The following is a 20,737-nucleotide window of genomic DNA, read 5'->3' as shown; positions in this document are numbered from 1 at the left end:
ACAAAACCCAAATCACTCTCATTTTGTACAGCAATCAGACAGAATCATAAAACAAGGTACAGCACATTAAGACTATAGGAGGCATCTCTGCCAGTTTAGGCTAGTTCAGAAGGGTACTGCTCCCGGACAAGGTTTTATTGCTGTGATTGTTTAACAAGGTAGTTGTCACTGTAAAACCCAGTCACGAGTGTACTCGAGAAGTGCGTCTGGGGAAGATATAATCCAAGGATCACAGCAAATAAAGGAATTTTCAAAGTGACTAATTAAAAAATCTTTTAAAAAATTATTTTAAACAGAAAAGTGCCAATTCGGTTTTAGCCAAAGTGTGACCACCAGTCACCACCGGGCAAATCATTTCTCCAGCACAGCTGTCAGCTTGAAGAGGCACGCACATTTTTTTAAAAACATAGTTCGGAGATTTTCTTTTTCCCAATTTCAAGAAAGATAACCCCAGATTGTGAGAGCTCACTCTAATGTCCACACTGGGTATGGCACCGGGCACAATGTGCTCTTTCTCGGTCAGGTCGCCTAAGTCTTTTTGCCTTCAGGAATGTATGGTCGTTTGCAAATACTGTACACTATTTTATTGCCCTCTCTCGCTCCACAAAGAAATCTTCGGCAGGCTCAGTGTTTATATAGATTTCAGACAGAGGGTGATGCGCCTTCAGAGGAAGTAGTCAGCAACTGTCTTTTTGGTCGACACCCCTCGGGATTCCTGAGGAGCCGCTTCAAAAATTGTAAATTCCTTCTCCAAATGCTCGTCCAATTCAAGTATCGCAGCAACATTTCCACACCTGGATGAGCACAGGGCACAGACAAATCAGACATGGAACTGAGAGGCCTGGGGAAATAAAACACTAGAGAATGTTTAATATCAACTCCAGAATTAGCTAAATATTTTCATTTTAGAACAAGAGACTTCAAATAAAAACTCCACACATCTTTCCTCCCAGATTTAAATTTTACGGTGACACAGATCTAGATTATTCCCTTCAGAGACAAGAGCCTGACCCTGTCAAATAGGTAGTTAAAGGGGCAAGAGACAACATAAAACTAAAAGAAAGGTTCACTATAACACCAATAAATAACAGATGAATGAAAGGGAACAGTAAACTGTGGAAAGTAACTTGAAAGGGAAATGAAAACAAACCACAATTTTTATAATTATTTGAGGAAGAGAGGGTGCTTAGGAGTAAAGTGGCTTCTTGAGAACTGACAAATACTATCAGCACGGTAGCATAATGGTTAGCACAGTTGCTTCACAGTGCCAGGGTCCCAGGTTCGATTCCCGGCTTGGGTCACTGTCTGTGCAGAGGTCTGCACGTTCTCCCAGTGTTTGCGTGGGTTTCCTCCGGGTGCTCCCGTTTCCTTCCAGATTACAAAGATGTGCAGGTTAGGTGGATTGGCCATGATAAATTGCCCCTTAGTGTCCAAAAGTGCGGGGTTACTGGGTTGCGGGGATAGGGTGGAGATGTGGGCTTGGGTAGGGTGCTCTTTCCAAGGGCTGGTGCAGACTTGATGGGCCGAGTGGCCTCCTGCACTGTAAATTCTATGATTTTATGAAATGCTATTGTTAACGGAAATGCTGAATTACTTTGCATCGGTATTGACAGCAAGAGGTTATCATGCCAGAGATCCCAAGGAACCTGTTACTGAATCAATGATAGTGGCTCACCAAAATTGATATTACCAAAATATAATGAAAAGGACAAATAAACTTTAAAAAGTGACAAATCCCCAAGACCAGATGTTTCCCATCCCAGGTTTAAAGGAAGTGCATTGCCAATGTCCTAATGAAAAATCTTCCAAACTTCTCTTCATTTAGAACTGGTCATTTTAGATTGGAAAATTGTGCATGTCACTCTGCATTTAAGGGAGATGAGGGAGGAATGCCAGGGAATTATAGACCAATTAGTCAACATCTTATCAGAAAATTACTTGAGTCGACAATTAAGGATTGAGTGGGTGATCACCGTGAACATTTTCAGCTGATCAGTGAGAGCCAGTGTGTATTCATAAAGAGGTGATATCTGACAAATCGGACTGAATTTTTTGATGAGGTGACTGATGTAGTGGACAGGGGAATGTGAATGGGTGTTATTGGACTTCCAGAAGGCATTTGATAAAGTTCCTCACAGACACCTTTAGCTGAAGTTGAAGTTCATGGATTTGAAAGCAAATTATTAACCTGGCTGAAGTCGAGTGGCAGGAGACAGAGTAGACATAATGGACAGGTACACTGGCTGGCAGGATGTGACGAGTGGTGTTTCACAAGAATTAACACAACTAATCATTGTGTTCCTTAATGACTCAGCATTTGGGATAGAAAGCCACATTTTGAAATTTGCCAATGTTGTAAAGATTGGCAGGATCCTATGCAATGGGGATGGAAGCAGAAAATTAAGTGAATGGGCAAAACTGTGAAAAAGATTTAAATGCAGGGAAATAAGAGGTAATTCACTGCAATCTTAAAAAAAGATAGGTTAATAATTCCTAAATAATGTAAAGGAGGTCTTGTGGCACTGTAGGTAGCGTTCCTGCTTCTGAGCCAGAAGCTCCAGGTTAGAGCCCCACTCCAGGACCTGATGGCCAAGGAAGGCACATTTGTAACGCAGCCAAACAGGTTGACTGTCTACCTCCAAAATCCTTCCAGCACAAGACACACTCCTGGTCAACCATGCCAGAGGTGGAGTGGTGCCTCTGAAGCTATGAGCCTCTGGTGGAAGACTAGCGACCTGTTCCAGGAATTACCAGCAATGGTGGAAAGAGACAAACGTTGGCCTTAGTGCATCACTCGGTACAGGAAGAGTGTTGCATTTGAAAATAATGTAAGGCTATAATCAAGGATGGTCTAAAAGCATGAGGGGTGGGGTCTAAACGATAGGTAGGAGGGGTAAAAGTATGTGGATCATAAAAATGTCAAGAGCAGATATGAAAAATCATCAAAACAGTTAATGAAATGCTAGCCTGAATATATAGGGGACTAGAAGACAAGAAGGTACAGAACTCTAATAGGAAGAGTAGATCATTCGGCCCTTTGAGCCTGTTCTGCCAGTCAATACAATTCTGGCTGATCTTTTAATTCCACCTTCCTGTTCTATCTCAAATTCCTTAATTTATAAAAGTCTATCAAACATCATAATCCATGATTGAGCATACAAAGATTCACCCCTCTTTGACCTTGGAAACAATGCAACACAGATTTACTAGAATTATCCATGCACTTCATGGCTTGGATTAAGAGGAGAGATTATAGAAACTGGTGTTCTTTCCCTAGCACGGAGAAGGGAAGGGGCAATTTGATGAAAAGATTAAGGGAAGAGGAGTTAAGGTTGAGGAGTCACTCTTGGAGCCAAACCCTCCATGAGAAGTTAAGGACACCCCACTCAAACACAGAGCTGCTAGTTTAGAACTCTCTCCCTAAAATAACAATTGATGATAAGTCAGCTGTTAGTTTTAAATTGGATTGATAGTTTTTTGTTAACCGAAGATATTACGGGATATGGATATGGTATGTAAAGTTAGATCAGCTACAATCTCATTGAATAGTAGAATAGATTTGAGTCGTTAAATGGTCTACTTCTGTTCTTACATAAAATAGCAACCAGAGACACTATTTAACTGGAAGTTGTCTTAAACATTTGTCTCCATTGTCATTTCCGAGGTCCTGCTCTACACAAGCTAGATGTTGCATCCATTTAAAATACACTTCACAATCATGATCTTTAAAGGTAGTCCAAAGATGAGCGCGTTAGGTGGATGGTCATGATAAATTGCCCCTTAGTGTCTAGGGATGTGCAGGTTAGGGTATGGGGAAGGGGGGAGAGGGCATGGGCAGTGCGCTCATTTGAAGAGTCGGTGCAGACTCGATGGGCTGAATGGCCTCCTTCTGCACTCTAGAGATTCTATATCCTAAGGAGGTTCTGAGACATTACATCCAAACCCATTCCGATCTTTGCTCAGACCATAAGAGAAGGTCATGTACTGATAATGTTACTGGACAAGTAACCAGAGGTGAGATTCATATCTCACCATGGCAGCTGGGGGAATTTAAATTCATTTAGTTACTTAACCTGCAATGAAAAGCTCGTCTCAGTATGGGTGACCATGAAACCTTTGAATGGTTATAAAAATCTATCTGGTTTAGGGATGGAAATCAGCTGTTCTTACCTGGTCCAGCCAACAAGTAACCCACCCACCCCAAGAACAACAGCAATGTTGTTGAATTTATCTGCTTTCTGAAATGCCCCAGCAAGTTGTATCAAACCCTTTTCAGAAAAATAAGTCAGCACTCTGAGTCTACCAGCTAGATTGCTGTGGTTCAAAAAAGTTATTTGCTCTTCGGGGCCTCACGGTAGCATGGTGGTTAGCATCAATGCTTCACAGCTCCAGTGGGCCCAGGTTCGATTCCCGGCTGGGTCACTGTCTGTGTGGAGTCTGCACGTCCTCCCCGTTTGTGCGTGGGTTTCCTCCGGGTGCTCCGGTTTCCTCCCACAGTCCAAAGATGTGCGGATTGGCCATGATAAATTGCCCGTAGTGTAAGGTTAATGGGGGATTTGTTGGGTTACCGGGTATGTGGGTTTAAGTAGGGTGACCATTGCTTGGCACAACATCGAGGGCCGAAGGGCCTGTTCTGTGCTGTACTGTTCTATGTTCTATGTTCTTTGAAGTTGCTGCCTCTAACTGTGCACTCCGTCTAGCCAAGGCACACTGCCTACTGACCACCCATAAAGGACACTAAATCCAACCAGGTTAAAAGGTGCCGCACCACCTTTGAATCTCCCTCTATACAGCAGCCAATGCGAGGAAGGCCATCACCCGGCCAACAGAAGGAAGACTAGAGCCAGGAATAGAGCAGACCATTGAGGACTACAGGATTCAGCATACAGATAAAGGCCAATATCTGCCTGCTACTTGCTAGTCACTGTGAAGTTAAGTCAAGGTCTCGTATTAACGTGTAGTACTCTGCAGTGTAACTTATGTTGATAGTGTGATTATGTAACAATAACATTATATTAATGTGAATAAATATGGATTTATTTAAACAAGTAGACTTAGTCATTTGTCCACTGTATACAGGTGAAGACACACTGTGGCAGCAACAATACCATAAAAGTGGGATAAACATTGATTATAACCATTTGTTTACCTATATAGGGTTTATGGACTTTTGTTTCTAGACAGAAGGTTCACTGGGATTTAGATAATTGAGGGGCTGTGTTTAGCCTTAGTAAGATGGTCATAAGAAAGTTAGTGGGATAGAGATGAGGAGCCAGATCTGTAGCAAGCAATTTAGCTTTTAGTCTGTCAAAAGATAGAAACACTTGCACAGCTTGCGTCTGAAAGGGTCTCTCTCCTTGGCTGAGCAAGTATCTTTGAGTTTGCTAAATTTCTTCACAAGTGGCTTTGACCTGTAATGGGCTTTGCTTAATTGGAGATAGAGATGATACAAGTTAGAAGTTAAACTGTTTTCTTTTACTATTAAGAATTGTTTAACTGTTAATTGTAAGCTATTTTCTGTGATGTAAATGTAGTTGGCCCTGTGTTAAGAATAAAGTTTGTCTTAATGTGAAAGATTCCTGTTGGTCAGTGGAATTACTCCTGGGGGTGACATATCCTTTCCTCACAGTTTACAAATTGCAAAATTGTTGGGGTTTCTCATCCAGTTTCTTAACATACATTGAGGTCTGGTCCCGTAACAACAGTTAACTAGTGCTTTCACTCCTGACTGCTCTCCTATGACCCTGGCTGTGAATGTGGAGACAGTACCGCGCTTCACAGTCAGATAACCTCACCAGTGTAGGAACCACATCACTAAGTTGTTCAATGTCCTTCTAGTAGGCACCCAGCACCTGTTGAGGGACAGGAAATCACCAGAGACCTTTCATCCCATGAGCTCTATGTTTAGTATGTTCTTACCTGTAACAATAGTTGGGTGCTGACCACACAGTTAGAACGGTTTCATTGAAGTGCCACTTGTATCCCTCCATCACCAGCTGGTGGGCACGGCAAATCAGGTCTATGCTATTGGCAGCATTGAAGTGGGCAACAACATCACTGCCAAAGAGGTAGCCAGCTCCACGGGGGCTGATGCCCCAACCAGTGGTATCTGTAAAGAATCCAAAATCAACTGTCAGCATCAGGATTCCACATCAAGCAAGGCTAGGTACACTGCTATTCAAGGACCAATACCATTTCAACAGTGGGAATGATCACTGCCAGCACCATACAAAGACTGAAAGTCCTGTCCAGCCTCATGGTAGGTGCACACATCATGGAGCAACCTAGGGTCATCAATAAAGGACAGTTACTAATAAATCCAGTGGGAAACTCAGGAGCCAGAGAGTGGGGAGAATGTGGAATTTGCTCTCACAGGGAGTTATGGATGCACTCAAGGGGAAGCTCGACAAGTACATGAAGAAGAAAGAAAGGGAGGGCTATCTTGGTAGGGTGGGACAAATGGGGATGGGAGGAAGCTTTAGAGATAAAGTTTCTGTGTTGTAAATTCTATGCAATACCAAGCAGATAATGGATCAGTACTGAGGTTTGCATTCTCTCTACCAGCCCGCCTGACATTATTGTAAAACAGGTAAAGCTTGCAGCGCACAGATTAAAAATGGGAGTTGCAATTGACCTGAATGATCTTTCAAGATGTGGAGATGCCTGAGGAAGGAGCAGTGTTTCGAAAGCTAGTGTTTGAAACAAACATGTTGGACTTTAACCTGGTGTTGTAAGACTTCTTACTGATCTTTCAAGAGTTCATTGGGTACTGGCAATACAGAATCATAGAATCCCTACAGTGCAGGAAGCCATTTGGTCCATCAAGTCTGTACCAACCCACTGAAAGGGCACCCTTACCTAGGCCCACTCCCTTGCCCTAACCCTGTAACCCCATAATCCCACCTAATCTTTGGACACTAAGGGGCAATCGGAGCAATTTAACATGGCCAACCCACTAACCTGCACATCTTTGGACTGTGGGAAGAAACTGAAGCACCCAGAGGAAACCCATGCAGACACGGGGAGAACATGTAAACTCCACACAGTCACCCAAGCCAAAAATTAACCCAGGTCCTTGGCACTGAGGCAGCAGTGCTAACTACTGTGCCATCCTGTAGAAGCTGAGGAAAAGGGCACAGAATTAACCACAGATAACCTGCACAGTGAGTAACTATGCTGCTGATTCATGGCATGCTCACCAGTTATAGTATAGGATTCAGAGATTTGACATCCATCTCACACCCACCAGGGACACAGTCCCCTACCCCTGGGGGTGCAAGAAAGTGACCTCTGAAATGACTAGCAACTGTTTGTTACCACAGAATAACATGCAAGAGGAGAAGCTGGAGCCAAGTCCCTGCAAGGTTCCATTAATTAGCAGTACCCTCAACAATACACCCCTTATTTTCACTTGGTGCAATTTACCATTGGGGCTGGTTTAGCACAGGGCTAAATTGCTGGCTTTGAAAACAGACCAAGGCAGGCCAGCAGCACGGTTCAATTCCCGTACCAGCCTCCCCGACCAGGTGCCGGAATGTGGCGACTAGGGGCTTTTCACAGTAACTTCACTTGAAGCCTACTCGTGACAATAAGCCATTTTCATTTCATTTCATTCGGGTTGTAATTAAATAAGACAGATTAAATTCAAGACAAACAAGTATAAAACGCCCTCGAGTGGGAGATCAGTGGAAAACAGTACACACCCCTCGATGGGAAGATACTGGAGACCTTAGGGTTTAAGCACGCAATGCAATGAAAGTGCAAGTATTGGTAGAAAAAAAGAACAAAGAACCGTATAGCACAGGAAAATGCCCTCCAAGCCTGCGCCGACCATGTTGCCCGTCTAACCTACAACCTTCTGCACATCCAGGATCCATATCCCTCTATTCCTATCCTATTCATGTCTTTATCAAGACACCCCTTAAACGTCACTATTGTACCTGCTTCCACCACCTTCTCCGGCAACGCGTTCCAGGCACCCACTACCCTCGCATGTCTCCTTTAAGCTTTGCCCCTCGCACCTTAAACCTATGTCCCCTAGTAATTGACTCTTCCTCCTGGGGAAAAAGCTTCTGACTATCCACTCTGTCCATGCCCCTCATAATTTTGTAGACTTCTATCAGGTCGCCCCTCAACCTCCGTCGTTTCAGTGAGAACAAACCAAGTTTATCCAACCTCTCCTCATAACTAATGCCCTCCATACCAGGCAACATCCTGGTAAACAAAGGTTCTATACATTTGCAGCATAACTTGCCAATTGTTATATTAAATTCTCTGACTGATGAAGGCAAGTATGCCAAATGCCTTCTTGACTACCTTCTCCATCTGCGTTGCCACTTTCAGTGACCTGTGGACCTGTACACCCAGATCTCTCTGCCTGTCAATACTCTAAGGGTTCTGCATTTTCCTGTATATTTTCCACCTGTATTAGACCCTCCAAAATGCATTACCTCACATTTGTCCGGATTAAACTCCATCTGCCATCTCTCTGCTCAAGACTCCAACCGATCTATATCCTGCTGTATCCTCTGACAGTCCTCATCGCTAACCGCAATGCGACCAAACTTTGTGTTGTCCACAAACTTACTAATCAGATCAGTTAAATTTTCCGCCAAACCATTTATATATGCTACAAGGTGGCACAGTAGCACAGTGAATAGCACTATTGCTTCACAGTGCCCAGGTTCGATTCCAGCTTGGGTCACTGTCTGTGCGGAGTCTGCACGCTCTCCCATTGTCTGCGTGGGTTTCCTCCCACAAGTCCGAAAGTTGTGCGTGTTAGCTAAATTGGACATTATGAATTCTCTGTGTACCCAAAAAGGTGCCAGAGTGTGGGGACTAGGGGATTTACAGAGTAACTTCATTACAGTGTTAATGTAAGCCTATTTGTGACAATAATAAAGATGATTATTAACAGCAAAGATCCCAGCACTGATCCCTGCAGAACACCACTAGTCGCAGCCCTTCATTCAGAAAAGGACCCTAAACAAAAAATTCCCTACCACTAACACAAAGCTCACCAGCCTGTACTTTCCTGGATTATCCTTGCTACCTTTCTTAAATAAAGGAACAACATTAGCTATTCTTGACCTCACCTGTAGCCAGTGAGGATACAAAGATTTCTGTCAAGGCCCCAGCAATTTCCTCCCTAGCTACCCTCAATATTCTGGGGTAGACCCATCAGGCCCTGCACCTTGCCCATTCCCTCTGGCTCCACGCAGATTCCCTCCCCATGACGTCGCCTGTCCTCAAGTGGGCAAACCCCTGGCCACCCTCTTGCTCTTTATATACATATAAGCAGCCTTGGGATTTTCCTTAAACCTGTTCGTGACCCCTTTTAGCCCTCCTGACTCCTTGCTTAAGTTCCTTCCTACTTTCCTTATATTCCCCACTGGCTTTGTCTGTTCCTAGCCCTCTCGCCCTTACAAATGCTTCCTTTTCTTTTGGACTAGGCTCACCATACCCCTTGTTATCCAAGGTTCCAGAAACTTGCTATACTTATTCTCCTTCCTTGCAAGAACATGCCAGTCCTGAATTCCTATCAACTGACATGTTAAAGCTTCTCACATGATTTACCCTCAAACATCAACCCCCAATCTAGACTCTTCAGTTTCTGCCAATATGGTTAGATAATTAGCTTTCCCCCAATTCAGCACCTTCACCCGAGGACTGTCTTTATCCATCAGTACCTGAATTGTGGTCACTGTTCCCGAACTGTACCCTACTGAAACATCGACCACCTGACCAGGCGCATTCCCCAATACCAGGTCCTGTACAGCCTCTTCCCTAGTTGGACTATCTACATATTGTTCTTTACAAGCTCTGCCCCATCCAAGCCCTTTGCATCAATTGAGTCCCAGTCAATATATAGGGAAGTTAAAATTACCTACCACAACAACCCTGTTGTTTTTACACCCTTCCAAAATCTGCTTCTCTATTTCCAACTGTCTGTTGGGAGGAAACCTACGCCACACAGACAGAGTTTGCACTTTCTTCCTGTGCCTGCATAGGTTTCCTCTGGGTGCGCTGGTTTCCTTCCACAGTCCATGGATTGGCCATGCTAAATTACCCCAGGTGTCCAAAGGTTAGGTGAGGCTATGGGGATGGGACGAGGAATTGCGTCTATGTGGGCTGCTCTTTCTGAGGGTCCGTGCAGACATGTGGGCTGAATGGCCTCCTCTGCACTGTAGGGATTCTATGAAACCGCTCATCAGAGGTTGGAATTGAACCTGGGTACCTGGCACTGAGAGGCAACAGGTAGCAGGTTAAACAGCGATGAGGAGAAATTACTTCTCTCAAAGGGTCATGAATCTATGGAATTCACCATCTCAAAGTGCGGTGGATACAGAGACTTTGAGTAAATTTGAGGAGATTGACAGATTTTTTAATTAGTAGTGGGTTTAAGGGTTATGGAGAACGGGCAGGAGAGTGGAGTTGTGGCCAAGAGGAGATCAGCCACGATCATATTGAAAGGCGGACAGGCTCGAGGGGCAGAAGTGCCTACTCCTGCTCCTAGTTCTTACGTTCTTAAGTGTGCTGGAAGCTATTAACACACGGAGCCTGTTCTGCACAGACAGAAAAAAAACATGTACACACATTGCACCTGTTTCAACTGAAACTAGGCGATAGCCATTGTCTGGGTCATTCCCCAGGGCAATGCCATGACCAGAGTCCGTCTGCGTGTCTGGGTCATTCCCCAGGGCAATGAAATGACCAGAGTCCGTCTGCGTGTCTGGGTCATTCCCCAGGGCAATGAAATGACCAGAGTCCGTCTGCGTGTCTGGGTCATTCCCCAGGGCAATGCCATGACCAGAGTCCGTCTGCATGTCTGGGTCATTCCCCAGGGCAATGCCATGACCAGAGTCCGTCTGCGTGTCTGGGTCATTCCCCAGGGCAATGCCATGACCAGAGTCCGTCTGCGTGTCTGGGTCATTCCCCAGGGCAATGAAATGACCAGAGTCCGTCTGCGTGTCTGGGTCATTCCCCAGGGCAATGAAATGACCAGAGTCCGTCTGCGTGGTTTGAATTTAAACAAAGCTTGGCAGTTAATTGTCAAACATTAGTTAATTGGTACATTCTCTATGGCCACACCTCTACCAGAGTTCACTTGCCAACCATTCAGCAGTCTCCTCTTCAAGTATAAATTGTTGTTCCCTTTACATTTGGAAGAATAAAGCTTCAACATGTTTTTTATTTCAGCGATATTCAAGGAACAGACTATTTCTTCTTGTTGGGAGTCAGCAACAATGGATCATCAATTTAACATTGGCATTAACAATGAGATGGGTGTGGAAAATTCTCTTTAAGCAGTGGGTTGTTGAAATGTGAAATACTCAGCTCCAAGGAATGGTTGAAGCAGAGACCATTGCATCTTTTAATAGGCAGCACGGTAGCTCATTTGGATGGCACTGTGGCTTCACAGCGCCAGGGTCTCAGGTTTGATTCCCCTCTGGGTGACTGTCTGTGCGGAGTCTGCACGTTCTCCCCGTGTCTGCGTGGATGTCCTCCGGGTGCTCTGGTTTCCTCCCACAGTCCAAAGACGTGTAGGTTAGGTGAATTGGCCATGATAAATTGCCCATAGTGACCAAAAAACAAAGATCAGGAAGGATTATTGGGTTACGGGGAAAGGGTGGAAGTGAGGGCTTAAGTGGGACTCGATGGGCCGAATGGCCTCCTTCTGCACTGTATATTCTTTGTTCTAAAAGTTGGATAAGTGTTCGAAGCAAACGAAATATACATGGTCATTCGTTAAGAGAAGGGAGAGGATTAGTTTTGGATTGCTCAGGCAACTAGCATACAACAGATGGGCCGAATGGCCTCCAACAAAGCTGTATATTTCCCATAGTTCTGCAAGACAACTGGAGAAATGTGAAAGAGTGGGGGTCGGAGGCGCAACCGGGCTGATGGGAGGGTGGGGGCGCAGGGGAGGCTGTCCCACTGAGCAATTGAAGATTAATAAGACAAAGGAAAAGCCTAAATCTGGGGTTTTATCTGAATTGCGAGTGCTCCAAGGCAGGCACTGGCTGATAATGGATTTCAGGTAGACAACAGGAAATTGTTTTCACTCAGTGTGGTCAGTGTGTGGAATAAAGTCCCAGCAACAGCAGAAGCAAAAGTAAACCCTGGAACTATTTAAGAAACAGCTAGTGGGGGGGTAACTCAGATCTCGCTTGACAGACAAACCAAGATGGGGCAAAAAGGTTTTCCTTGTCCTTCACTAACTTATTGCGTGCAACTATTATGCCTGACCCCTCAGAGGAGGTATAAGACTAAATCAGAGAGATAGAAGGCTGCAGATTTCTGCAGTTGTCTAAATCCGCTTTGTGAATTGGGTAAAACTGGAAAGCAAGGGTGCTTTCAGGGCAATAGGGATTCCATTGGTTAAAATCAGGTCACACTCCTGTTCCCGCTACAGAAAGATCGATCCTTGGGAGCACATTGAATCAGAAAGGGCTGTGATGCCTGTTATGATATGTGTAGTGCCAGTGTTGTAAAGGGTTAACATCTGAAACTATGTGTAAATCAAACAGTAGATGGCATTACTAATTTTGTATAAGACAGCGTAGGTAGGAATTCTGGGAGAAACTGAAGACAACATGATGAGAGGCTTAGGAGAACAGAGTGAGAATTGATTGTAGAGATATAGCACAAGATCAAATCATCGTGTAGTTTATTAGTTACATAGAATATTGATTATTACAGTTTCCGTTTTATTAGTTTAGTATCTGTTAAAGTGTGCGAACCTAATCGAAGTTAATCGTGGGCACAGTAAGAAGTCTTACAACACCAGGTTAAAGTCCAACAGGTTTGTTTCAAACACTAGCTTTCGGAGCACTGCTCCTTCCTCAGGTGAATGGAGAGGTATGTTCCAGAAACATTTATATAGACAAAGTCAGAGATGCTGGACAATGCTTGGAATGCGAGCTTTTGCGGGTAATCAAATCATTACAGATCCAGAGATAGGGGTAACCCCAGGTTAAAGAGGTGTGAATTGTCTCAAGCCAGGACAGTTGGTAGGATTTTGCAGTCCTGAGTGCGCATGAGTGCACGCATGAGTGCGGCCTCAACTAGGATCTTGGAGACTTCCGGTTGCGGCTATGCGGAGCTAAGCCGCACGTTCAGCAGCTCCCACTATTTAGGGACTTTTGGGCCGTTTAGAGGGCCCCAAACGGCGCTGTTTCTACGCATCCCGGTGGGGGAAGGTGCCTGGAAGAACTTGTCCCACACTATATGGTGCTCACCCGGAGTGGGAAGAAGAAAAAGGCTGCAGTAACTCCCCCAAAAAAACGGGGGAAGAAAAACAAAATGGCGGCCGGCACTCCTGCTATTTAAGGACTTTTGGGCCGTTTTAAGGGCCCCAAACGGTGCTGTTGCTACGTATCCCAGTGGGGGAAGGTGCCTGGAAGAACTTGCCCCACACTATATGGTGAAAAAGGCTGCAGTAACTCCCCAAAAAAAACGGGGGAAGAAAAACAAAATGGCGGCCGCGCAACACCCGAGGACTGGTGAAAGTGGGCGCAGGAGCAACAGGCCTCGCTCCTACGTTGTTTTGCTGAGCTGAAGGCTGAGCTGCTGGACTCCATGAATGCAACTACGACCAAGCTGCTTGGGACCCAGGCGGCACAGGAGGAGTCTATTCGGGAGTTGCAGCGGCAGGCCGTTGAAAGAGAGGAGTAGGCCGTGGTCCTCGTTGGGAAAGTGGAGTTGCACGAGGCACTTCATAAAAAGTGGCAGGACCGCTTGGAGGAGCTGGACGTTCGCACGAGGCGAAAGTATCTGAGGGTCCTGGGCCTGGCGGAGGGGCTGGAGGGGTCGGATCTCCCGGCGTATGTGACCACGATGTTGAGCTCGTTGATGGGAGCGGGGTCCTTCCATTTGCCCCTGGAGCTCGAGGGAGCGCACAGAGTGATGGCCAGGAGGCCCAAGGCAGGTGAGCCCCCGAGGGCGGTGCTGGTGCGGTTCCACCGATTCAGTGACCGGGAGTGTGTGCTGCGCTGGGCCAAGAAAGAGAGGAGCAGTAAATGGGAGAATTCGGTAGTGAGGATCTACCAGGACTGGAGTGCGGAGGTGGCTAAGCGGCGGGCCGGGTTCAACCGGACGAAGGCGGTGCTTCATGCTAAGCAGGTCAGGTTTGGAATGCTGCAGCCTGCGCGCCTGTGGGTGACATACAAGGACCGGCACCATTACTTCGAGTCCCCGGAGGAGGCGTAGGCCTTTGTACAGGCGGAGAAGCTGGACTCAAACTAGGGCCTGGGGACATACTTTGGCCGGCGTTGTTTCCACTGTGGCTGTTTTGTTCCAACTGTTTCAACTTTTTCAACTTCGACATATGTGTTATGTATGCTGGTTTTCTGTTTGCTCTGTTTACGGGTGGGTTTGTTTGTTGGGCATGGTTGTGGGATAGGTGGGGAGTGTTGGGGGTTTGTGTTCTATATGTTCTCTTCTGTACGGGGCTGGGGATTGAGGGGAAACTGGATTTTGGGGAACTGCGTCAGAAGGGTGGGGAGTTGCAGTGTGAAAGCGCGGGCTTTCCTCTGGTTTCCCGCGCTGCGGGGCAGGGGGGATGGAGCTTGCGGTGGAGGCGGGCCTCTACAGGTCTTTTTTCCCACGCTGCAGCAATGCCAAGGAGGTGTGGCAAGAGGGGGATGACCCCAAGCCGGGAGGGGATAGGTTTTGGCGGGAGCTGCCGGGGTCAGCAGAAGTCAGCTGACTCACGGGAGTACCATGGAGGGTACGTTGCGGCTAGGAGGGGTCCTAGCCTTGTGTGGGGGGGGGGGAGAGATACCGGGTTGCTGCTGGAACGACTAGGAAGAAGCCGATGGGGGAAGAGGAGAGGCGTTATCGCCATGGGGAACGGGTCGAGCGGGGTGTGCTGGCCTGGGGTGAACATCTGCCAAGCTATGGCTAGTCGGCGGGGGAGGGGGGCGGGTTGCCCTCTGATCCGGCTGATTACATGGAACGTGAGGGGGCTGAACGGGCCGGTTAAGAGAACCAGGGTGTTCTCCCATCTAAGGGGGTTGAAGGCAGACATGGCTATGCTCCAGGAGACCCACCTGAAGGTGGCGGACCAGGTCCGTCTGAGGAAGGGGTGGGTGGGGCAGGTTTATCATTCAGGATTGGACGCGAAGAACCAGGGGGTGGCGATTCTAGTGGGGAAGAGGGTGGCGTTTGAGGCGGCTGAGGTGGTGTCGGACAAGGAGGGCAGATATATCATGGTGAGGGGTAGGCTGCAGGGAGAGAAGGTGGTGCTGGTGAACGTATATGCCCCGAATTGGGATGATGCTGGCTTCATGAGGCGATTGTTGGGCCGCATCCCGGACCTGGAGGCAGGGGGCCTGATCATGGGGGGAGATTTTAACACAGTGCTGGATCCCACACTGGACCGGTCCAGTTCAAGGACGGGTAGGAGACCGGCGGCGGCCAAAGTGCTGAGGGAATACATGGACCAGATGGGAGTGGTGGATCCTTGGAAGTTTGGGAGACCGAGAGCGCGGGAGTATTCCTTTTTCTCTCACGTCCATAGGGTTTATTCCCGGATAGACTTTTTTGTCCTGAGCAGGGGATTGATCCCGAGGGTGCAGGATGCAGAGTATTCGGCCATAGCGATTTCGGACCATGCCCCGCACTGGGTTGATCTGGAGATGGGGGAGGCGCGGGACCAGCGCCCTCTCTGGCGCCTGGATATGGGGATGCTGGCGGAGGAGGGGGTGTGTAAGAGGGTTCGGAGAAGCATTGAGGGGTATCTGGATACCAATGATACGGGGGAGGTCCAGGTGGGGATAGTCTGGGAGGCTCTGAAAGCAGTGATCCGGGGGAGCTGACCTCCATCCGGGCCCACAGGGAAAGGAGGGAGAGGAAGGAGAGGGAGAGACTGGTGGGAGAGCTTCTGGAGGTGGACAGGAGATATGCGGAGGCACCGGAGGAAGGGTTGCTGGGAGAACGGTGCAGGTAGCAGGCCAATTTTGACTTGTTGACCACCAGAAAGGCGGAGACACAGTGGAGGAGGGCGCAGGATACGAGTATGGAGAGAAGGCGAGCAGGATGTTGGCGCATCAGCTCCGTAGGCGAGATGCGGCTAGGGAAATTGGGGGAGTGAAGGATGGAGGTGGAAATGTAGTGCAGAAGGGGACAGAAGTAAACAGGGTCTTTAGGGACTTTTACGAGGGATTGTACCGGTCGGAACTTCCGAGGGGGAGAGAGGGGATGGAGAGCTTCATGAACAGGCTATGTTTCCCAAGGGTTCAAGGAGAGGCTGGTAGAGGGGCGGGGGGCGCCGATAGAGTTGGAGGAGCTAGTCAGGAGGATCGGGCAAATGCAGTCAGGTAAGGCCCCGGGGCCGGACGGGTTCCCGGCAGAATTTTACAAAAAATATGCGGACCTGGTGGGTCCCCTGCTGGTGCGAACTTTCAATGAGGCGTGGGAAGGGGGGGGCTTTGCCCCCGACGATGTCGCGGGCACTGATCTCTTTGATCCTAAAACGGGATAAGGACCCCTTGCGGTGCGGATCATATAGGCCTATCTCGCTCCTTAACGTAGACGCTAAGTTGCTGGCGAAGATCCTGGCTACCAGGATAGAGGATTGTGTGCCAGAGGTAATTCATGAAGATCAGACAGGATTTGTCAAGGGGCGGCAGCTCAACACGAATGGGCGGAGACTGTTCAATGTTATCATGATGCCGGCAGTGGAGGGGGAGGCGGAGATAGTGGTGGCGCTGGACGCAGAGAAAGCGTTTGATAGAGTTGAGTGGGGGTACCTGTGGGAGGTGCTGGAGAGGTTTGGATTTGGGGACGGATTCATCAAATGGGTGAGGCTGCTTTACGCAGCGCCGATGGCAAGTGTAGTCACAAATGGAAGGAGATTGGAGTATTTTAGGCTTTATCGTGGGACCAGGCAGGGGTGTCCCCTGTCCCCTCTGCTCTTTGCACTGGCGATTGAACCGCTGGCCATAGCGTTGAGGGAGTCAGGGAAGTGGAGGGGTCTGGTGCGGGGTGGGGAGGAGCACCAGGTATCGCTGTATGCGGACGACCTGCTGTTATATGTGGCGGACCCAGAGGGGGGAATGCCGGGGGTGATGGAGCTGTTAGCGGAATTTGGGGGCTTCTCGGGCTATAAGATGAACTTAGGAAAGAGCGAGGTATTTGTAGTGCACCCGGGAGATCAGGAGGAGGGAATTGGGAGGCTCCCCTTCAGGAGGGCAGTGAAGAGTTTCAGGTACCTGGGGGCGCAGGTGGCCAGGAGTTGTGGGGCTCTTCATAAGCTTAACTTCACCAGACTAGTGGAACAGATGGAGGAGGAATTTAAAAGGTGGGACATGGTGCCGCTATCGCTGGCGGGCAGCGTACAATCCGTCAAAATGACGGTTCTCCCGAGGTTCTTGTTCCTCTTCCAGTGCTTGCCCATCTTTATCCCTAGGGCCTTTTTTAAAAGGGTGACCAGCAGCATCATGGGATTCGTTTGGGCACATGGCACCCCGAGGGTGAAGAGGGTCTTCTTGGAGCGGAGTAGAGATGGAGGGGGGCTGGCGTTGCCCAACCTCTCTGGGTACTACTGGGCGGCCAACGTGTCGATGGTGCGTAAGTGGGTGATGGAGGGGGAGGGGCAGCATGGAAACGGATGGAGAGAGCGTCCTGTGGGGATACAAGCCTGGGGGCCCTGGTAACGGCGCCGTGGCCGCTCCCTCCCACGAGGTATACCACGAGTCCGGTGGTGGCGGCTACCCTCAAGATTTGGGGGCAGTGGAGGCGACATAGGGGAGAAGTGGGGGGCTCGATGGAGGCTCCGTTAAGGGGGAACCATAGGTTCGTCCCGGGGAACATGGATGTGGGATTTCGGGGATGGTATAGAGCGGGCATTAGACAGCTGAGGGACCTGTTTATCGACGGAAGGTTTGCGAGCCTGGGGGAGTTGGAGGAGGAATTTGGGCTCCCGCCGGGAAACATGTTTAGATATCTGCAGGTAAAGGCATTTGCTAGACGGCAAGTGGAGGGATTCCCTGCGCTCCCCGCGAGGGGGGTGAGTGACAGGGTGCTCTCGGGGGTCTGGGTCGGGGAGGGGAAGATATCCGATATCTACAAGCTTATGCAGGAGGTGGAAGAGGCGTCAGTAGAGGAGCTGAAAACGAAGTGGGAGGGGGAACAGATTGAAGACGGGACATGGGCTGATGCCCTGGAGAGGGTAAATTCTTCCTCCTCGTGTGCGCGGCTTAGCCTCATCCAATTCAAGGTGCTGCACCGGGCCCACATGACTGGGACGAGGATGAGTAGGTTCTTTGGGGGTGAAGATAGGTGTGTCAGGTGCTCGGGGAGTCCAGCGAACCATGCCCATATGTTCTGGGCAGGCCCGGCATTGGAGGAGTTCTGGAAGGGGGTGGCGAGGACAGTGTCAAGGGTGGTGGGATCCAGGGTCAAGCCAGGATGGGGACTTGCGATCTTTGGGGTTGGGGTAGAGCCGGGAGTGCAGGAGGCGAAAGAGGCCGGTGTGCTGACCTTTGTGTCCCTAGTAGCCCGGCGAAGGATTTTGCTACAATGGAAGGACGCGAGGCCCCCAAGCGTGGAGACCTGGATCCGGGGGACGTTGATTATGTTTGCTTATTTTATTTAAATTTGATTTATATAATTTTAATTTATGGTTAAGTTCTCTTGTGGGGGGGGGGGGGGGGGGGGGGGAGTGTGATACATGTGATGTTACGGTATGGGGGGAATTGTGGGTGTTATGGGGCTGTTAGTTGCATATTACTGCTTGTTGCTATACTTGTTGTTATATTTTCTGTAAAAAATTCCAATAAAAATTTTTTTTTTTTAAAAACTAGGATCTTGGATTCATGTCACATTACATTCAACCCCCATCATCTGGCCTGGACTTGCAAAATCCTACCAACTGTCCTGGCTTGAGACAATTCACACCTCTTTAACCTGGGGTTACCCCTATCTCTGGATCTGTAATGATTTGATTACCCGCAAAAGCTCGCATTCCAAGCATTGTCCAGCATCTGACTTTGTCTATATAAATGTTTCTGGAACATACCTCTCCATTCACCTGAGGAAGGAGCAGTGCTCCGAAAGCTAGTGTTTGAAACAAACCTGTTGGACTTTAACCTGGTGTTGTAAGACTTCTTACTGTGCTCACCCCAGTCCAACGCCGACATCTCCACATCAAAGTTAATCTTGTGAAATAAATTTGCTTTGATTCAAACTTCTTATTTTTATATTCTTTGTCAACGCTACATATCTGGCTATCTTGGAGGAAAAGACAAGGAATATAACATGGCACCAGGAATTTGCTGAAGTTATTCAGATAGATTAGATAGAGTCTAACAATAAAAACTAGCACACGACTCAGACTTCGAAGGTGAACAGCTCACCTGCCATTTAAGGGTCTGTAACTGATCAATAGCCAGCACTTCAACATGGGTGGCACGGTAGCACAGTGGTTAGCATTGTTCCTTCAAAACTGAAACCTCCAAGGTTCGATTCCCGGCTTGGGTCACTGTCTGTGCGGAGTTTGCACATGCTCCCAGTGTCTGCATGGATTTCCTCCAGGTGCTCTGGTTTCCTCCCACAGTCCAAAGATGTGTAGGTTAGGTGGACTGACCATGATCAATTGCCCTTAAGTATCCAAAATGGCGGTTAGGTGGGGTTACTGGGTTATGAGGATAGGGTGGAGGTGTAAGCCTAGGTAGGGTGCTCTTGCCAAGGGCCGGTGCAGACTCGATGGGCCGAATGGCCTCCTTCTGCACTGTAAATTCTATGATGCTATGATTCCAGGAGACCAGAGGGTAAAACTAGTTTCAACTTTTATCTAAAATGATTTTTGTTAATAACAGGACTTACCTTCTGGGTCAGACCATAGGAGATCACACATTGGGCCATCATGGGGGACTTCCTGTTTCCTGTCTATTGTTCTGATCTGGTCCAAGGTCTGGATTGATGGAGAGAGGCCACCATGAACACAGAAGATCTACAAGAGGGAGATGAAAAAAATATATATTTTTAATTAAAGCAAAGAAATTTGAATTGACTGTTTAATGTATTTCACCAAGCCAGGTGGAACACACGTGGGTATACGGTATAGACCAGTGGTGGGTAACCTAGGCTAGTGAGTGGGCCGCATAAGTGATCCTCCTTCATCTCAGTGGACAGCAAGATTGAAAACAGGCTTGCTCACTAACCACGACCCATGAATAAGATTCAGTGCATTTAATACATGTCAAAAATCTCATAACAATTAGAGAAAATGCTTAATGGTTTATATTAATAGCACCATCAACAAGAAATATTTACACTTTTACGCAGAGGCAGCGCCCGGCTCTCTCAGTCAATGTTGTAAGCATTCAGCACACACCTCATGTCACTCGCCTTCGCTTTAAGTATGTATCAGTCACACTGGTAGAAAAAAAATCTCCACGGATGGGAATCACCAGAATTGGCAACTCTGTACATGGGCGACGATCAACAAGATGTCTCGTGGGTCGCACTCAGAATCCAGATGGGCCACAAGTTGCCCACCACCACTGGTTTGTGAAAATGTGAGAACTCCGGGCCTATTTGATTTCCCTGACCCACTTTTCTCATTCAGTCATTAGCTAAGTGCACGGTGGGGGGGGAGCACACTGGAGAATAAAAACAAGGGAGTGGCTATAAAAGATGGATGGAAGTTACAGACTGCGTTTCAGAGAGGAAGGCCGCGTCAGGCGAAGGACATATCTATAAAAGGCCATGAGAGAGGATCTGAAAAGGT

General features: G+C 47.9%; 1 protein-coding gene across 1 annotated transcript in view; it reads right to left on the bottom strand.

Moving 5' to 3' along the window:
- Positions 1-258: 258 nt before the first annotated feature.
- The window catches only part of LOC119964348 (serine/threonine-protein phosphatase 4 catalytic subunit), a 43,487-nt gene continuing 23,008 nt past the window's right edge, over positions 259-20,737 (bottom strand). Inside the window, exons 6-8 of the mRNA XM_038793689.1 lie at positions 19,831-19,957; positions 5,920-6,109; positions 259-794 (exon numbers count right to left, since the gene is read on the bottom strand). Coding sequence (XP_038649617.1) covers positions 665-794; positions 5,920-6,109; positions 19,831-19,957 — 447 coding nt within the window. The 3' untranslated portion in view covers positions 259-664. The remainder of the gene's footprint in view (positions 795-5,919; positions 6,110-19,830; positions 19,958-20,737) is intronic.

This window comes from Scyliorhinus canicula, chromosome 1, assembly GCF_902713615.1.
Source record: "Scyliorhinus canicula chromosome 1, sScyCan1.1, whole genome shotgun sequence".
Classification (NCBI taxonomy): domain Eukaryota; kingdom Metazoa; phylum Chordata; class Chondrichthyes; order Carcharhiniformes; family Scyliorhinidae; genus Scyliorhinus; species Scyliorhinus canicula.
The sequence above is the reverse complement of the archived record's forward strand: the minus strand, read 5'-3'. Positions and strand labels throughout refer to the sequence as shown.